General features: G+C 42.4%; 2 protein-coding genes across 11 annotated transcripts in view; both read left to right on the top strand.

The window, feature by feature from the left end:
* Window positions 1-16,722, top strand: part of EPHA3 (EPH receptor A3) — a 350,038-nt gene that overhangs the window by 138,928 nt on the left and 194,388 nt on the right. Inside the window, exon 1 of one of the 10 annotated variants that reach the window (XM_049105250.1) lies at window positions 10,124-10,190. The exons of the other annotated variants lie outside the window; for them this stretch is intronic. The gene's annotated coding sequence lies outside the window, so the exon portion shown is untranslated. Of the gene's footprint in view, window positions 1-10,123; window positions 10,191-16,722 lie in introns of those variants that run through there. 10 annotated transcript variants of the gene reach the window in all.
* On the top strand, window positions 11,027-12,282 carry LOC112640983 (forkhead box protein I3-like). The gene is made up of 2 exons (XM_025417837.3): window positions 11,027-11,826; window positions 11,929-12,282. Exons 1-2 carry the CDS (start codon window positions 11,442-11,444, stop codon window positions 11,937-11,939), a joined length of 396 nt encoding a protein of 131 aa, XP_025273622.1. The 5' UTR covers window positions 11,027-11,441; the 3' UTR covers window positions 11,940-12,282.

Raw genomic sequence — 16,722 nt, forward strand, 5'->3', positions numbered from 1 at the left:
CGCCGTCAGCGTCCACGAGGCCGGCGCGGGTGATGGCCCGGGAGGCTGTCGGTGCTGGTGGTTCTCAGACTCCATCCTCAAGGCCCGGGCGCACGCTCCGCTGTCAAAATCTCTCAAAGATGGCCTTACACTTCCTGATTTCAGGCTTACCTGATTTCGTTATGTTAGTTTAGCATTTGCTCGGCCCTTCGCCTCGCCAGTTTGGAAACGTGATGTGCTGCGCGGGGATGTCACACATCAGCGTTTCCCAACATCGCGGGCCTCCTGCCCCTCTTCTATGTTCTGCTCCTTCTACTACTTCAGCCTCCAGGTAAAAGCCACTCGCTCAGGGGGCCGCGCCCTGATCGCTCGATTGAACATATACGTATTGTTCTTCTCCGTGACCACACCCTACATAGAACTTACTATTTTATATGAATTTTTAAACTGTGTGGATCGTTTCTTTCCCACTAACCTGCATGCACTTGGCACAAGGTTTATATATGGCAGGTGGTCAAAATAAATATATTCTTAAAGATTTTATTTATTTATTTTGGAGAAGTGGGGTGGGGCAGAGTGGAAAGAAGAAAGAGTCTCAAGACTGTTGAGCGCAGAGCTGGACGCTGGGCTCCATCTCACCCTGAGATCGCGACCTGAGCTGAAACCAGGAGTCGGCCACTTTACCAGCTGAGCCCTCCAGGTGCTCCCAAAATAAATATTTTAAAATAAATACATGTTTGATAACACTGATTTCCACTTGATATTTTAATAAATGTACATACCCAGGAAGTAATTATTTAAATAAAAATTAACTACAAGCATCAGATATTGATTTATCCATAACACTGGCATATCAGATTCACATTGTTCCTCGAAAATCATTTTCAGCCATTTTACGTTTTTAAGCAGCTATTTAGAGTTATGCGACCTCTAACTTTCAAACACACTAATAGAGACATCTATATAGAAAACCATATTTATTATTTTAGAAATTTCCTACCTAGGAAATTCAACTCTATAATAATAGATAATATAATATCATAGTGTTGTCCTTAATATACCTATTGGTAGTATTCGTTTACCTTATTGAATACCTATATCCAAAGGTAAAACATAAAACATGCAATATTATAAAGTTGAGATTTTGGTTTTCCACTGGAAAGAACCCAAGTCATTATAACTAGCCTCAGAAGATACTGCCATATTTATATTTATATATATTATATTTACCTAGCCTACCTAACTAGGAAATTCAACTGTACTCTTCACAAACCTCTGTGATATATATCTATTTGTATAGTGATGCAAACAAAAAATATCTCAGGCTATTGACTCTGGTGAGAAACTGAATTAATTCCCAGAGCTGCCGGGACAGGCAACCACAAATTGGGTGGCTTCAAACAACAGAAAATATTCTCTCTCAGTTCCTGAGACTAAGGGTGTGAAATCAAGGTGTTGGCAGGGTCCTGGTCCCTCTAAAGCTTCTAGGGAAGAATCTTTCATTGCCCTTTCCTGGCCTCTGGCATTTGTTGGCAGTTTTTGGCATTCCTTAGCTGGTAGCTGTATCACAATTCCTGCCTCTGTCTTCACGTGGCCTTCCTCCCTTTTTGTGTGTGTCTTCTCTTGAGCAGGCTCCAAGGACACCACTCATTAGATGTCAGGCCCACCCTTTCCATTTTAACTAATTTCGTCTGCATAGGCCTTGTTTCCAAAGAAGGTTACATTCTGAAGTTCCAGTATATAGTAACTTTGAGGGGATTCTGTTGATTTGGGAGGACTCAATAGTCTGCCTGATGGCCCCCAAATTCATATTCATCTCGTGTGCAAAATACATTTACCCCATTCAAACATTCTCAAAAATCCTAATCCATTCTAGCATCGCCTCTAAATTAAATTCTCATCTAAGTATCATAGACTAAAAAAATGTGTAGTTTCATCCTTTAAATAAAGTATGAATGAGACTCTATCTAGGAGCAAAATGTTATTCTTCTGTGTACCTGTGAATCTAGAAAATAAGTCATCTATTTTTAGAATACAATGGTGAGACCAGCATAGGATAGACATCCCCATTCTCACAGGGAGAAAATGTAAGGAATAAGGGAGTCATTTGTTCCAAGGAAGTCTTCGTCCCAGCAGGGCAAATTCCATTAGGGTTCAAGGTCCGAAAATATTCCTCTGTGGCTTCATGCAGGACTCGAAAGGCCTACAGATGTCAGCCCTGTTCTGTGTTCCCTGCCTCATCAACTCCCACATCAACCCTACCCCTTCTCAATGAAATCCTGCTTATGTTTTAGTCTTGGTTTACCTATTACTTAAATTTCTTAAGTAGATGAGGTCCCTTGGTTACAGACTCCCACACTAACATTCATCTGCATTGTATTAGTGAGGGTTCTCTAGAGAAACAGAACCAATAGGAGACGTATATTCATTGACAAATATTCATTCTTAAATGGTTCTTCTAGTCTACTGTTGTTTGTGTATATATACAAAAGATTATATATAATGATAATGGAGATGGAAAAGTCCCACAATCTGCAATTTATAAACTGGAGACCTAGGGAAGCTGGTAGCTTAAATTCCAGTCTGAGTCCAGAGGCCTAAGAACCAGACTTGCCAATTTGTGTAAGTTCTAGCCCCAGGACAAGAGAAAATCCATGTCTCAGGTGAGCAGTCAGGAACAGAGGGAGAATTCAACCTTCCTCCCTCCATGTTTTGGTTCTAAGGGGCCCTCAGTGGATTAGATGATGCACACCCACATTGGGAAGGACTTTTTGCCTTTTTCAATCCGTGGATTCAAGGCTCATTTCTTCTGGAAACATCTCCACAAACTCATCCAGAAACAGGGTTTTACCAGATGTCTGGCATCCCTTGTTCTGGTCAAGTGAACACATAAGTTCACCATCACATGCACCTTAGCTTCCCAGTATTTACTAGAGTTAAGTAATTTCTGAAATAAATTTGTTAATGTTTGTGTCTCCAAGTTGGATGAAGACCATAAGAGCAGACAGCATCACTATGTATCTTATTTACTGTTACATCCCCAAAGCATATATCCATGCAGGGTATGTTAAGATCTCGAGAGATACTACTGAATTAATGAATAAAAGTAGAAATGGAATTCTGTCTTCAAAGAAAACAACATGGCTTTTCCACTTTGGGAGTTAAGATAATGTCTTGAATCAAATGCCTGATTCCATGTTAAAGTTCCAAAGAGTCCTTAAGAATACAGATGGAATGGAAGTTGACTCTTAAGCTTTTGGTAACTTCAAGATTTGAATGGAACTGAGGACTTCTGAATTATTAAAATAACTTTTGGAAATTGATTACAGTTTAAAACTTCTTTTCAGCGTTATTAGAAACTCTTCTTTAGTCTACTTTAACCTTTGTTAGTGTTATAATTTTCTTAGTATAAGTGCATCTCCAAAATTGTAACTGTAATAAATGAAAAATGCAATAAAGTTCTCTGTTTTTAAGTAACCCTTTATCTAAGGCTAAATTTCCCGAAACTGATATCATGAAGAACATTAATCCTTTAGAGCTACAGGAGGAAAAAATGGGGAATCCCAGGCCAAATAATTTCAGGAAATACTGTATTCAGTGTTCTCCCTCACACATTCGCTTCATTAAGCGCAACACTGAGGTAGCAGCTCTGAATAGTTCTACAGAAAATATTTTTTGGGGGTAAGAAAATGCCCCTCTAAATACATATTTTAATAATCTTTGTAAACATCCTGGTGCACCAATACTTCATGAAATGCTTTTTAGGAAATGTAGAAAGTAAAATATGCAATGGCTTTTATTATTTAATTAATTTCTGTTCTCAGTTAGGGTTGAGTAGATAAAATGATGCCCTCTCTTTTTAAGAAGTAGCATCTGGTTTCTGGATACATCCCGTTATTTGCTGAAATTATTATTTTAGGGAAGAACATAGTAGAAACAGCAGAGGTCAGGGACTAAGCAGTGTTTTACCTCTCAATCTTTATGAAACCTAGCACACTCTGAAAGTCAGGTCTTAAGAGTGAGGACTGCTTGGACAACTGGGCGACCTATTTCTTGCAAGCCCCCTCCCCCCCTTCTGTGAAAGTTCCTCTGCCTCAGTTGAATGTGAAAGTAGGAAGAAATGACAGTGAGAATATATACTCGGCAAATTCTGTTTCTTTTTTTTAAGGAGGTTTTCAGGATTGGAGCTGGAAGTTGTTTGGGAACTTGTGAGTCAAGATTCTCAAGTCTGATGGACACTAGCAGTAGGTACCTAACCTCATTTAAATTCCTAGGTTCGGCACTCCGAAGGTCATTTAACCACAGTGAAAACAACATAGTGTGGACTCATTTAATATTTAAAAACCTATGAAATAGGTTTTATTATTAATTCAGCTTTAGAGAGAAGGAAACTAGACCTAGAGTTTATATCACTGGCCCTAGATCACAATTACTAAGGGAAGCAGATGGGATTTGAACCCATGTTAACTGGCTCCTGAGCTATCCCGAATCGTAGCTTTCATGTCCATCATTTTATTGAAACCAGTTTAGTTCCCATCTAGCTTAATCTGAACGTCTTCATATTAGTATGAGGTTTTTTTTTTTTTTAGTTTTTATTTATTTATGATAGTCAGAGAGAGAGAGAGAGAGAGAGAGAGAGAGAGGCAGAGGGAGAAGCAGGCTCCATGCACTGGGATGCCCGACCTGGGATTGGATCCCTGGTCTCCAGGATCGCGCTCCGGGCCAAAGGCAGGCGCTAAACCGCTGCGCCACCTAGGGATCCCTAGTATGAGTTTTAAAAGGTCTGTCTCATCAGGACGCCTGGGTGGCTGGCTCAGCAGTTGTAGCTCTGCCTTAGGCTCAGTCGTGACCCCAGGGTCCTGGGATGAAGTCCAACATTGGGCTGCCCACAGGGAGCCTGCTTCTTCCTCTGCCTGTGTCTCTGCCTCTCTATGTCTCTCATGAATAAATTTAAAAAAAAATCTTTATAAACAAAAAAATTCTGTCTCATTATTTTAGTTATGTCAATATTCAATTGAGAATTTAAATTCAATGGTAGCACAACACATAAATCAATGAACTTCAATGACTTCTATAGATTTTGACAAAAGGGTCTCAGTTTTTACATGTAAATGTTTCTAAAACACCTCTTAATTTTCTTCCAAAACTGAGGATACTCAGTTACTTAAGCCCTTAGCATATTTAATCATCATGTAATTAGATTTTTTTTACACTTTAGATTTCTTTATATTTTTGTGTTTTCTCCTGATCAACATGATTGTTATACTACTGTTATGATTATAGCAAATTGGTTTTATTAAACGATACCTCATTAAAAATAAATTATCTCAAAAACAGGAATAGACTGGAAAATTTAGCAGTGAAAAAATACCATGGTCATTTACCAAATATGAAATAATATTCTCAAAACTTCTTTTAATATGTCCTAACACATTTTTCTTCAGAAACAGAGATTCAGTTATCCAACTTTGAAAGGGCTGAGACCTTTGGAAGCCAGTGGCCTTTAAAAAAGATTTAACATAGGACTGCATTAAAAAAAAATTGTCTAATATCTTCTACCATTTCTTCTCATCTTCTGCCTGGGGGTATCTTTTTCTCAGAGAATGTAAGGAAACTTGCAGAGTATAAGCAAACCGGATGAAGAGAAATCTCTCTTTCTAAGGCACGGGTAGAAACGAAATAGAAATAAAACACGTAACAGAAGGTGAGTGGTAACTCAGCAGGATAGTGGGTGAAGTTAGCTTTTCTTACTAAAGATTATTTTATAAAAGTTATAGCAGGTAATGGCAAAGCCTTCAAGAAGTAGAAGACGATGAGCATCATTGTAATTTCCTTTGTAACGACCTTAAAAAAAGATGTCTGTGTACTGGAATTGGAAGCGAATGAGGGTTGACTTAAAGCATATAATTAATTATCCTTGGTTATTTTACACTGTGGCTAATTCAGATGTTACTCAGGCAGAGAGGGAAAAACTTGATTTATTCAGTCTGGAATCCTATTCTCGTTTGGAAAGAAAGGCTTGGGCACCACTGACTGACACAAGTCACAGCCCTGCTGTTCTCGCTGGTAGCCTGGAAGCAGGATCCCAAAGAAAGGATGTTTCTCCGTGATCATTAAAAGTCCTTCATGCTGGAAGAAGGTGGTTTAAAAGGAAAGACTTCATAAGGAGATATTGCTTTTTAGTCAGTTAAGTTTTAAAAATAACTTTATGAAGGCTGTCCCGGTATAGTCACACCGCATAGAATCAATCATTGCTTTATTTCTCCTTAAACTTGGACTGACTTTTAAATTTTTTTTTTTTGAAAACTGCAAAAAAAAAATAAATAAATAAATGTTGAGAATAAACGGGAATCAAGCAAAGACTTAAAATGTTACGCCATAATGCTAACAGTTTCTGAGATGATCCTGGGTTTGTTTGAGGAAAGCACAACAGTAAATGATAGGATTTTGTTTTAAAAGGGCGTGATTCCATTAGGCTACAAGTATGTTTTGTTTGTAATTTTAACTGGTTGGAGGCTCTTTTTGTTACCAGTCTCGTTTCACATTGGCTTTCTACAAAGTTTCTGCCAAATGTTTGCGATAGTGGAGAAGATAGGTGAAGGCCCTGATAGCTAGGATGGGCTCCTGAAGTCCTTCAGAAGAGTCACGTGGTCAATTATTTGTGGTAGGTTAATGGAACGTTATCCATTTTTCCTAAGGATGCATTTAAATGCCAAAAGCAGCAAGTCACTTGCCCCAGGCCACACAAGTCAGTGGCACTGGGTGGTGTTTGGGAGGGATTAAAATTCACAACTTCTGACACCTAGTCTGTGAGGCCACCCCAGTTTCAAACTGCCCTCCGTAGATTAACTTTCTCTTTCTGAAAACACATGTCTCCTAATGCTATTGCTGCTGAAAGATATGTCTGTTCATGTGGCTAATCTTCATTGCGTAGGAAGAAATAATAAGAAAGGATCACTCATCTTTCAGTTCACTGTGTTCTCAAAGTGTAAAGGGATACTTCAACTTTCTAAAAGCTCCAAACTGGATTTTTTCCCTTTTCTGATTTTTTAACATGCGTGGGCTATGTTAAAAAATGACTGTTTTTATTCTTTATAAGCGACTGAAGTTTTTATTACAGAATCAATGTACTTGAAAGTGAGGAAACTGAATATATTGTCAGGATACTGGACAATTAGATAATTATAAGTTATATTGATGACACATTAAAAGAGAGAGCCTAACGGTGATGATTTTTCAGGAAAAAAATCTTGTCTATAACTTTAGCACTTTAGCTATAGCAGTAAATCAGCTAAGATTGAAAATTTACAATGTTCTTTGAGGAAGGTGAAATTTATTATTAGCTTTTATATACTCCATTATTTTCACAAAGTGCTATAAAATAATTGTACAAGTTATTCTTCTCAACCTTCCTGTATTGTGGTAAATGATATGATTTTTGTTATTTACAAGTCAGGAAGAAAAAAAAAAAAAAGAAAAAAACCCTTGAGGTCAAAACAAGGTTTTGTATCTGATACAAGGACACAGGATAAATCTGTGACTATTACTTAGAATTGCAGAAATGATAGTTTTATGACATGACTGTTTTTGCTTTCCAACTCCTTAAAACATCACAATCTAATTCAAGTGTTACTTTTGGAACTCTTCTGTCCAATAATAAGATCTTTTTTTTATGTACTTAGGACTTTCTTTTTTATGTACTCTGCACTTTCAGGTACAGTTTCACATGGTACCTTATTTAATCTTCAAAACCATCCTATGAGGAAGATTGACTTTTACATATTTTATAGAGAATGAGGTACAGAGAATTTAAATGACCTTCCCACATCCAGGGAGTTTAGAAAAGTAGTTCTCAGAGTGTGGACCTCAGACCAGCAGCATCACCGGGGAGTAGGTCATACACATAAATACGGTACTGTATGTGAACTATACTTCAAATACTTCTTTTTAGCTTAAAAAAGAAATGTAAGCTGTCTGGTCCCAGTGCAGACTGAGTCGGAAACTCTGTATGGGGGCTCATCAATGCGGATTTGCCAGGTGATCATGATGCCTGCGTCATGTGAGAACCACTGATGTCGTGTGAGAACCATTGGCATAGAACCGCCTGGTTTTGAATGACAAGATTTCCAGTTACGAGGTGTGTGCCTTCAAGTCACTGGTCTTTGAGTGCCTGAGTTATCTTTAGAATGTAAGTGGTGACAATCCCTCTTTGACAGGGTGTCGGGAGTACTAAGAGTGTATGTAAGGCAGACCTCAGACAGCTAGTGGATCTTCCGTGAATAAGAAATCCAAAACTCAGTTGTATTATCCACAGGATGGGAATTAAGTATTATACGAGGATCCGTTAATATATGTTGAATCATTCTTCACGGCGACCCACAGCCAATGCTTAGTAACTGAGATCGCATATTGTTATTATTGTTGTTGCTCTTCCTGGTACTATTATTAATCATCATCCTTGCCAGTTATTATCTGACTTGGAGAAGCCTGGGCTTTTGGTTTCCCATTGACCTTAGACTCTGAAATCCTTCACCCTCCTTTGACAGGCCTTCTGTCCACTGTCTTCTAGTTGGTGCCTGTCCGTCTGTGGCCAGCTGCTGGCCCACCTGTTCTTCATGACTAAGTGTCAGCCATGTGCACCCTTTCTCCTGATCTACAGCCGGCCTGACCCTCACGTCTGTCTCATGTCTGTAGGAGACGCAGGAGTGTGTGGGATGTTGTGGCTTGCGTATGCATTCAGTCCAGCATAACCATTTTAAATGTGTGTCCTCCTTTAAGTTGAGCTCAACAAGAGTTCTACTTAAGGATCTTGCTTTATCCAATCTTGTCTGCGCCTCGTGGTTATAACGAATAGATGCAAGGTCAGCTTTCAAACATTCCCTAGAAAATTTCCCTTGTTTACCATTTTTCTCTTTTCCTCTTTCTTTCTGATTAAAAACAAACAAACAAAAAAAAACCTATCTGTGTTTTAATTTAAAAATGAACAGGCTAGGAACGCCTGGATGGCTCAGCGGTTGAGCGTCTGCCTTGGGCTCAGGGCGTGATCCTGGGGTCCTGGGATTGAGGCAGAGGGAGAAACAGGCTCCCTGCGGGGAGCCCAGTGCAGGACTCATCCCAGGACCCCGGGTCATGCCCTGAGCCCAAGGCAGATCCTCTACCACTGAGCCACCCACCTGGCAGGATTTCTCCTTGTTTTTGAAATGTGCACGTCCAGCCAAAAATTTTCTGCCACTCTGTACAAACCTTCCAGTGACCAAGAGCAAGCCTTGGGTATTGACTTTGTAGTGACAGATAAACTTTAGTGAGGAGGCGAATCCACATATGCAGAAGTCACCAATAATGACGATCAACTTCATTTGTTGTTTCCTATTTATCTGCCACTTTCCCATTTTGTCCAAGCCTCACAGTAGTTGGTTTTCTGGCCTCTTTGATGTGTTTTAAAATCTAAGAAACTAAATCATTCCATCTTGGTCACTATAGTGTTGGTGTATTTTTTTACTTTAGCCTTCTTTAGTGTTCTATAAATATGGCAGATACTCAGTATTTAGAGAGGAGGAAGGTTAGGGCACATCATTGCGGTAAAATCATCAGACTTTTGTCTCATGGTCTATGTTAAATTCTAATATTTTCTAATGAGTAAGGAATGATAGCTTAATCTGAAGGCCATAGATTTCAGTGAATCAATAGAGAACAGAAAAACACGTCTGAAAGAGAGATCACTTGTGTCATGACTAAAACAACTTGGCTAGAGATGAAGATTGGTATCTTCGGGAGTCACTTTGATATAGTGAATCGAATACCTGCCTTTTACCTCTTTGCTACAGTGTTTTGCACTTTTGAAGACTGAACAATGATTTAGGCTAGTAACCAGGGAGTCAAGGGAGAAATTCAAGAACGGGAAGCACGACCTAATCACCACCGAGCTCCTCCTCCCGAGAATACCTACCGGTCAGGTGAAAGGGGGGCCCGACTCTCCCGTACACGTGTATCAACCAAATGTCACTCTCCCATTTTGTAGTTTGATATGCACGTCAGGCACTTCCCGTGTATATTTTTTTCTGATTCTCCTAACATTCAGTTCAGTAGACGTTAATACTTTAAGAATTTTACTTAACGGTCAAACTAAAGCTTAGAATGGGTGTGACTCGTTCAAGATGGAACAGCTAGCTCCACCTTGTTTAGTTTCATTGAAGTTGAAGTTCAAAAGAAAAGTAAGTCCTCTGGACCCTGAGGTCCATGTGCTTTGCCAGCATAGCTGCTTTTGTGTACGTGTCCACCCGAGCTTCCCACCGCTGGAGAAGCTGCGTGTCTGAGACAAGGCGTCCCACGGACAGGGGACGGTGCCTCTGCCCCACACGAGTGGGCGCCGTCCACGGGGGGGAGGGTGCGCGTTCCCCGCCGCAGGCTCGGACGTCCGGGGGCCCGGGGGCTGGAGGCATGGGGCCCGGAGGCGCCCGCAGGTCAGGAGGCCCGGAGGCGCGCAGGTCAGGAGGCCCGGAGGCCCGCAGGTCAGGAGGCCCGGAGGCCCGGCCCGTGCGTCCTGGGGACGCCGAGGGGGCGCGGTGCTGGGACGCCGGTCAGCCCTGCGGCCTCGGGGCTCCTCGCAGCTGGAGCCGCAGGCAGGGCTTCCCGCGGTCCAGCCGCCCCCCCCGCCCCCCGCCGTGTTGCAGTGAGGACTGCAGCCCCGTGGGGAGGGGCCCCGGGCTCTTCATCCCTGGGGCCGGGGTCGGGGTCGGGGTCGGGGAGGAAGCGCGGCGGCGGGCGGCGCCGAGGGCTGCGGGGAACGCGGGGCTCCCTCGGGCCTGGGAGGAGGCCGTGGTGCCGTCGCCCTGTGCGCCCAGCAGGCGGCCGGGGCCGGGGCCGGGGCCCGGGGTCGCGGGGGTCGCGGGGGTCGCGGGGCCGGGGGCGCTGCCTGGGGACCTTCGCTGGGGCTCGGAGCTGCGCCTCGCGGGGAAGCGGCCGCCGCGCCCGGCTCACGACGCGACCCCCCCGCCCCCCGCCGTTGGCCGCTTTCTCTCCCGGTTTTCCCTGAAGCCGTACCTTTCGGGGGCTCCTCCTTCCCCCACTTGGGAAGATCCGCGCGCGTCAGCCCAGGGGCGGGCGCGGCCTGGCCTCCCGGCCCTTCGCAGGCTCCCGCGCTCGGAGCTGCTCCTCAGACCCCGCGGGGCCGGCGCGTGGCGCTTCCGCCTCCCCACAGCCGCGGCGCCGCTGCAGCCGCCCTCCCGGAGCCTTCGTGAGGTTCGGCTCAGACAGGTTTGCTGTATTTTTTCTGACAAAGGTCTGTGCTTTTACGAGGTTTATGATGGGTTCACGCTCTCTTTCTTTTTTACGAGGCGCCTTTCCGCACACGCAGACTCCCCAGCGGTCTCGCCGCCCCCTGTGCGGGGGGGGGGGGTTAGCCCACCGGCTGGGACGTTGGTGCACGTCCTGCTTCGCGCTTCATTTCCAAAGGTTTGTCCTTGATGCCGGGCGCACTGGGACGTCATTTGCTGAGCTCGGTGGCGGCCGGCGAGGGCCCGCGGCGGGTGCGGCCTGTAGGTGCGTGCAGCCCCCAGGCCGGCGCTCCCGGGCGGGAACCCGGCGGACGAGCCCTGCCAACGTGCCGAGCCGACCAAGGCCATGAAGTGAAAGCGTTTGCAGCGCGGCCCTCGCTCGGCTCCCGGCTCCCGGCGTCTGCTTCGGCCCCGACCGGTCAGCGTTCGGCCCGAGGCGCGGGGCAGGCCGGGGCACACCCAGCAGGCGCGCGTCCCAGGGGCCGGGCGTCCTCCCGCGAGAGCTCCTGGCCCCGTGGGCACAGCCCTGTTGCCGTGGCTCCTCCCGCCCTTCCTGCAGGACCCGCGGCCCCAGGTTCGCGAATGGGGAGCAGACTGGAAGGGATTGCTCTGCTTTTCGGAGTTCCGTAGATCGTATCAGAGATCTGTACGTATAAATTATCAATTTCTCCGGTAGGGAATTCCTGATGAAGAGGCCCATTGCCCCGGAGATTTGCCTGAATTGCCCAGAAGAAATGCTCCAAAATGAAAGCAAATGAACTTCAAAGAGAGGATAGGTTTCATTCCTCTGAGTGTCTGTGCAGGGGAGGGGTGTGACTGAGCTCATGTGTAAGTGTGTTTACAACTGCGTCCTTGAGGATTCCTAAACATGCATTTGACTTAAACTGTGGAAAATTTGAACCAAATGTGTATATGGTGGGTTTTTTTCTAGGCTCTTAAATAGCAGACTATGTATTATTTAAATTCTGGGAGTAGTCTTTTATTTTAAATCTAAAATTGTTTTTGCAAATAAATAGCTATGTCAAAGAAACGACACTGTTTTCTTAGAGTTTTTTTTCCTCTTTTTTTTTATTAGTATGTGCACACACTCACAAAACCTCACTTAAGTAGGGAGAAATATAGGAGTTTTAAAGAAAGAGTCTTTTCTTATTAATGCAATGTACACATTGTTTAGCCTTCTAGAAAGATCTAGAGAAAATGTCAGTAACCACCCCTTGTTCTATACATAAATATTTAGTTATTGAATAGGTTATATTCATTTACCTCATGCTGTTCATAGCTAATTAATTTTTCTATTTTTTTTTTTGATGTACGGTTACCTTTTGGTTATTGGCTTAGATGTGTATTTAATAAATATTCAAAATAAATGCTACTAAAATTTCAGAGATTAATGTGTTTAAAATTCAATGAAGTGAACTAGGGTATAAGCTGATTTTTAACATAAGACTTTGGCTAATTTACCTTTTTCCTTTCCTTTCCTTTTCTTTTCCCTTTCTTTTAAGCAACTGAGTTTTCCTTAATTGACCATCTCTCAGAATAGAGTATCTTATAATCCTTTTGAGTATGATTCTAACATTAGGGTTGAGCAACTATGTTATACATTTGACTACTAATTTGTCTTCTCGTTGATTATTGGTCACAGTCCTCTTTGCTAAGTAGCTAGTGGTCACTAAAGAAAAGAAAAATGACAATAAATAGTATCTGAGCACTCAATTTTATTATATACTGCATTGGGGAAAACCACATTAGACTAAATGTGACACAAAAAAGGTATTTATTTTAATAACATGAAATGATCTTTTTAAAAAAATCATTTAACCATAATATCAACATTTTTTATCATTCTCTATTCATTCCATAAACTCATATTACAAACTCAGGAAAAAATAAATAAGATCATTACAGTGTTTCAACATTCTTTGTTATGTGGCCCCGTGTGTGTGTGTGCCTGTGTGTGTGTGTGTGTGTGTGTGCGTGTGCCTGTGTGTCTGTGATGGGAAGCACAGAATAAAACATTACCTCAACACAGCTAGATACAGAATTGATGTAATGACATTTGCTTCTTGAAAACGTAAGTGGATTTATTTAGCAATGGTCATATTTCACAATGATTTTTAAATACAGTTTTATAGAAAATACTGATACTTTAGATAGGAAGCTTAGATGGCTTTTTGTTTTGTTTTGTTTTGTTTTTAGAGACGGGAGGAAGAGGGAAAGAAAGAATCTTACTTAAGCAGGATCTAGGTCCAGCACTGAGCCCAGTGCGGGGCTTGACCTCACAACCCTGAGGTTATGACCTGAGCTGACATCAAGAGTTGATGCTTAACCAACTGAGCCACCCAGGAACCCCTAGATGGACCTTTAAACAGAACTTAAGGAATAAGTGTTTATAGAGAGTCTTTCTACAGTTGTGTGATTCTGGTACAAAGACAGCATCTCGGAGTTAATACTCATCAATAACATGGCTCTAGAGGTCTGGGATGAAAAATGGGATTGGTATTGGGAAAGAGGTGCACTGTCACCACGTTTCCCCTGCTGTGCAGTGTACACAAGTCAAAGCACTGAGTAGAGAGGTCAAAATCCTCGTCTCTCAGTACCGAGTGAACTCTTCTGGAGGGGATGATTGTGTTTCAGAGCCTTGAGCAGGGTGTAACTGGGTTCCAGTGGAATTAAGCAATACATCAGTAAGGTTATAAGACACAGCTTTGGAGATTCCTGGGTGGCGCAGCGGTTTAGCGCCTGCCTTTGGCCCAGGGTGTGATCCTGGAGACCCGGGATCGAATTCCACGTCGGGCTCCCGGAGCATGGAGCCTGCTTCTCCCTCTGCCTATGTCTCTGCCTCTCTCTCTCTCTCTCTCTCTCTCTCTCTCTCTCTCTGTGTGTGTGACTATCATAAATAAATAAAAATTAAAAAAAAAAAAGACACAGCTTTGGTGCATGAAGGCATCTACATCGTATTTGTGCATGTCCCACCACTATGTGCAGCTATAAAATACGTATAAAGGACATATCACAGGTAATAAGCATGACACGATCATATGTAGTATATAAAACATACTAGCAATACCATCTTCAGCATTGCTGTCTAACTATGAAAAGGGTGGATTTTGAATTATTTTCCCAGAAGTGGGAACATCCTAATCCCGTCATAGTCATAGTACTTGTGTTTAGATTTGTGTAGACTTGTGTGTATTTTATTGCTATTTACTAAATATCTGCTGTGGTGTTCACATACACGTGGAGGTCCACTCACAGTCTTTCACTCAGCACAGTTTTACTGAACGTCTACTGTGGACTAGACACACATCTAGGGCAACATACAGTGGTGAGTAAATATAGACACTCCATTGTCTTCTCTGGCATTTTCAATCTTTGAGCAAACATACATATAATCCAAAAATTATTTCATCAGATTTGTGATGATTGCTATGATAATCTATTCTCAGAGTTCACTAAGCTGTTTTCCTATGAACACTTACTCTATGCCAGACCCTTAAGAGTTGAGGAAATAGCATTGAACATTGATATTTATCTTCTAATATAGAAGATATCCATTATCCTTGTTGATTAATTGTAAGTCATAAGCACCTTTTCTTGGTGGTAGATTTGTAACATGCATAGGTCATCTACTGTGTACCTTCCATTAAGAATTTCTTTTCCTGCGTTTTTTATCTTTCCTAAACCCCGCTCCCTTCCTATGCAATGAGAAAATGATGCTGGCCGATTTTTCCATACTCTTGGGAGTTAATAGATCATTACCTCTAATGGAAGAACATAATTTTATTTGATGCACACCATGCTCTCTCTCCCATATTTTTATTTACTGTATTGGTATTTTTAAAAGACCCATAACCCATTATAAGTGCTAATACTGTGATTTAAGCTAACAAGTGAATAAAACTGAACAAGGAACTATTATTATTATAATACCCACCATGAGCAGCCAATATATTGTCTTTTCTCTATACAGAAATAAACAACTCTCTAGACCCAAGCTGAAGTGCTTCATGACTTTTTAAATATAGCAGTGTAAACCTTGTTGATTCTTTTTGTCATGTTAACTGATACATAAATACTAGAAGCCATTGAAAGTTTTTACCTTTATTTCTTGGAATTTAAGTTGTATTAATGTTCATATAATGTTGGTTTAGCAGTTGACTGTTTCTGTACGTGGTATAGGGTTAGCCTTGCAAAAGAATCATTGTAGATCCAATCAATACAAATGACTATGTTTGGAATGCAGTATATGGAGCTTGCTTTCAGATGAAGTAACAGGGCATGAACAAGATTTAACTAGTCATTACGGGTAATAGAAATAATTTATTTTAGGAAAGTAAAATCAATAGCAAGGCAAAAAATTGTTTGAACTGGTGAATAGCACTAGGTTTTCTGAAAGTTCAAGCCCCTGTTTGCGTGAATCTTCATAAAATTCCCTATAGGCAGCTTCCTAAGGCAGAGGGAAAATATTATATTGCATTGTCACTGAAATTTCTTCAGTGGGGGCTGGTTAGGGAGATGAAATACCTGAGAATGAGGGAGTAACAAAAGGCTCCCCACATGCTCTATGCTTTCACTCACCTTCGTGCACTACCAGTAATAACACTGGGTCGGGACCCAGTTATATTTCTACTTTGCAGGAAACATCTGTGCTAATTTTCAGGTAGAAAAATGGATAACCAATCCTAACATATCAGGGCCTTTTTATGTAAATATGCATTTCACAGCACATTAAAGGTAAGGAGAGCTTTGTCTGATATTTGGAATCAGTTTAAATTAATTAACTGTAAGTAGAAATGTGGGGAGCTGCTGGCCTCAGGGCCTCAGAGCCCGGAGGCCGCCGTGTGGTGGGGAGAGCAGGTCCAGTGGTGGCCCTGCTCTGGGTTGAGGGCGGATGTGAGAAGGCAGCAAAGGAGCCGGGGGTCCGCAAGATGTGGCTCTGAGTCCCGGGAGGTGTCAGTGCGCGGGGACAGGCGGATGCACTGTGTTTGGGAGGCAGGCGGGCAGGGGGTCTCGGGGCCTGGGCCCTCCAGCAGATCACGCACATGAACAAGTAAAAGCTCTTCTTCTTCCTTCCCCACTCATTCTCCGAGCCCTCTTCATGTCTCCTGTGTGTCCTTGAGTTATTTTCGTTGTGACTCTTGCCTGTACCTGGAAATCTCCTATCCATGTTTCATTTTACTTGATGTCATCTTTCTGTGCCGGCTGGATTGTAAGCATGGTATGCACAGGAAGATGAGCTACTTGACTGACCAAACCTGACTCACAAGGAGCCCTCTGAAAACATTTATTTGTCGAGAGAAAGATTTTTTTTAATTTATCCTTGCTTTTTAACAGAAAATTAAAATTTATAGCTGCAGAAAATTAAGAACAGAAAAACAGTAGCTAACAGTTGTTGAGCATCAAGCACAGTTCCCTGTCTTTCCATGTAAAGTACAGAACAGCCCTAGAGGGAAAGCACTATCATTATCCT

Source organism: Canis lupus, chromosome 33, assembly GCF_003254725.2.
Source record: "Canis lupus dingo isolate Sandy chromosome 33, ASM325472v2, whole genome shotgun sequence".
NCBI classification, from domain to species: Eukaryota; Metazoa; Chordata; class Mammalia; order Carnivora; family Canidae; genus Canis; species Canis lupus.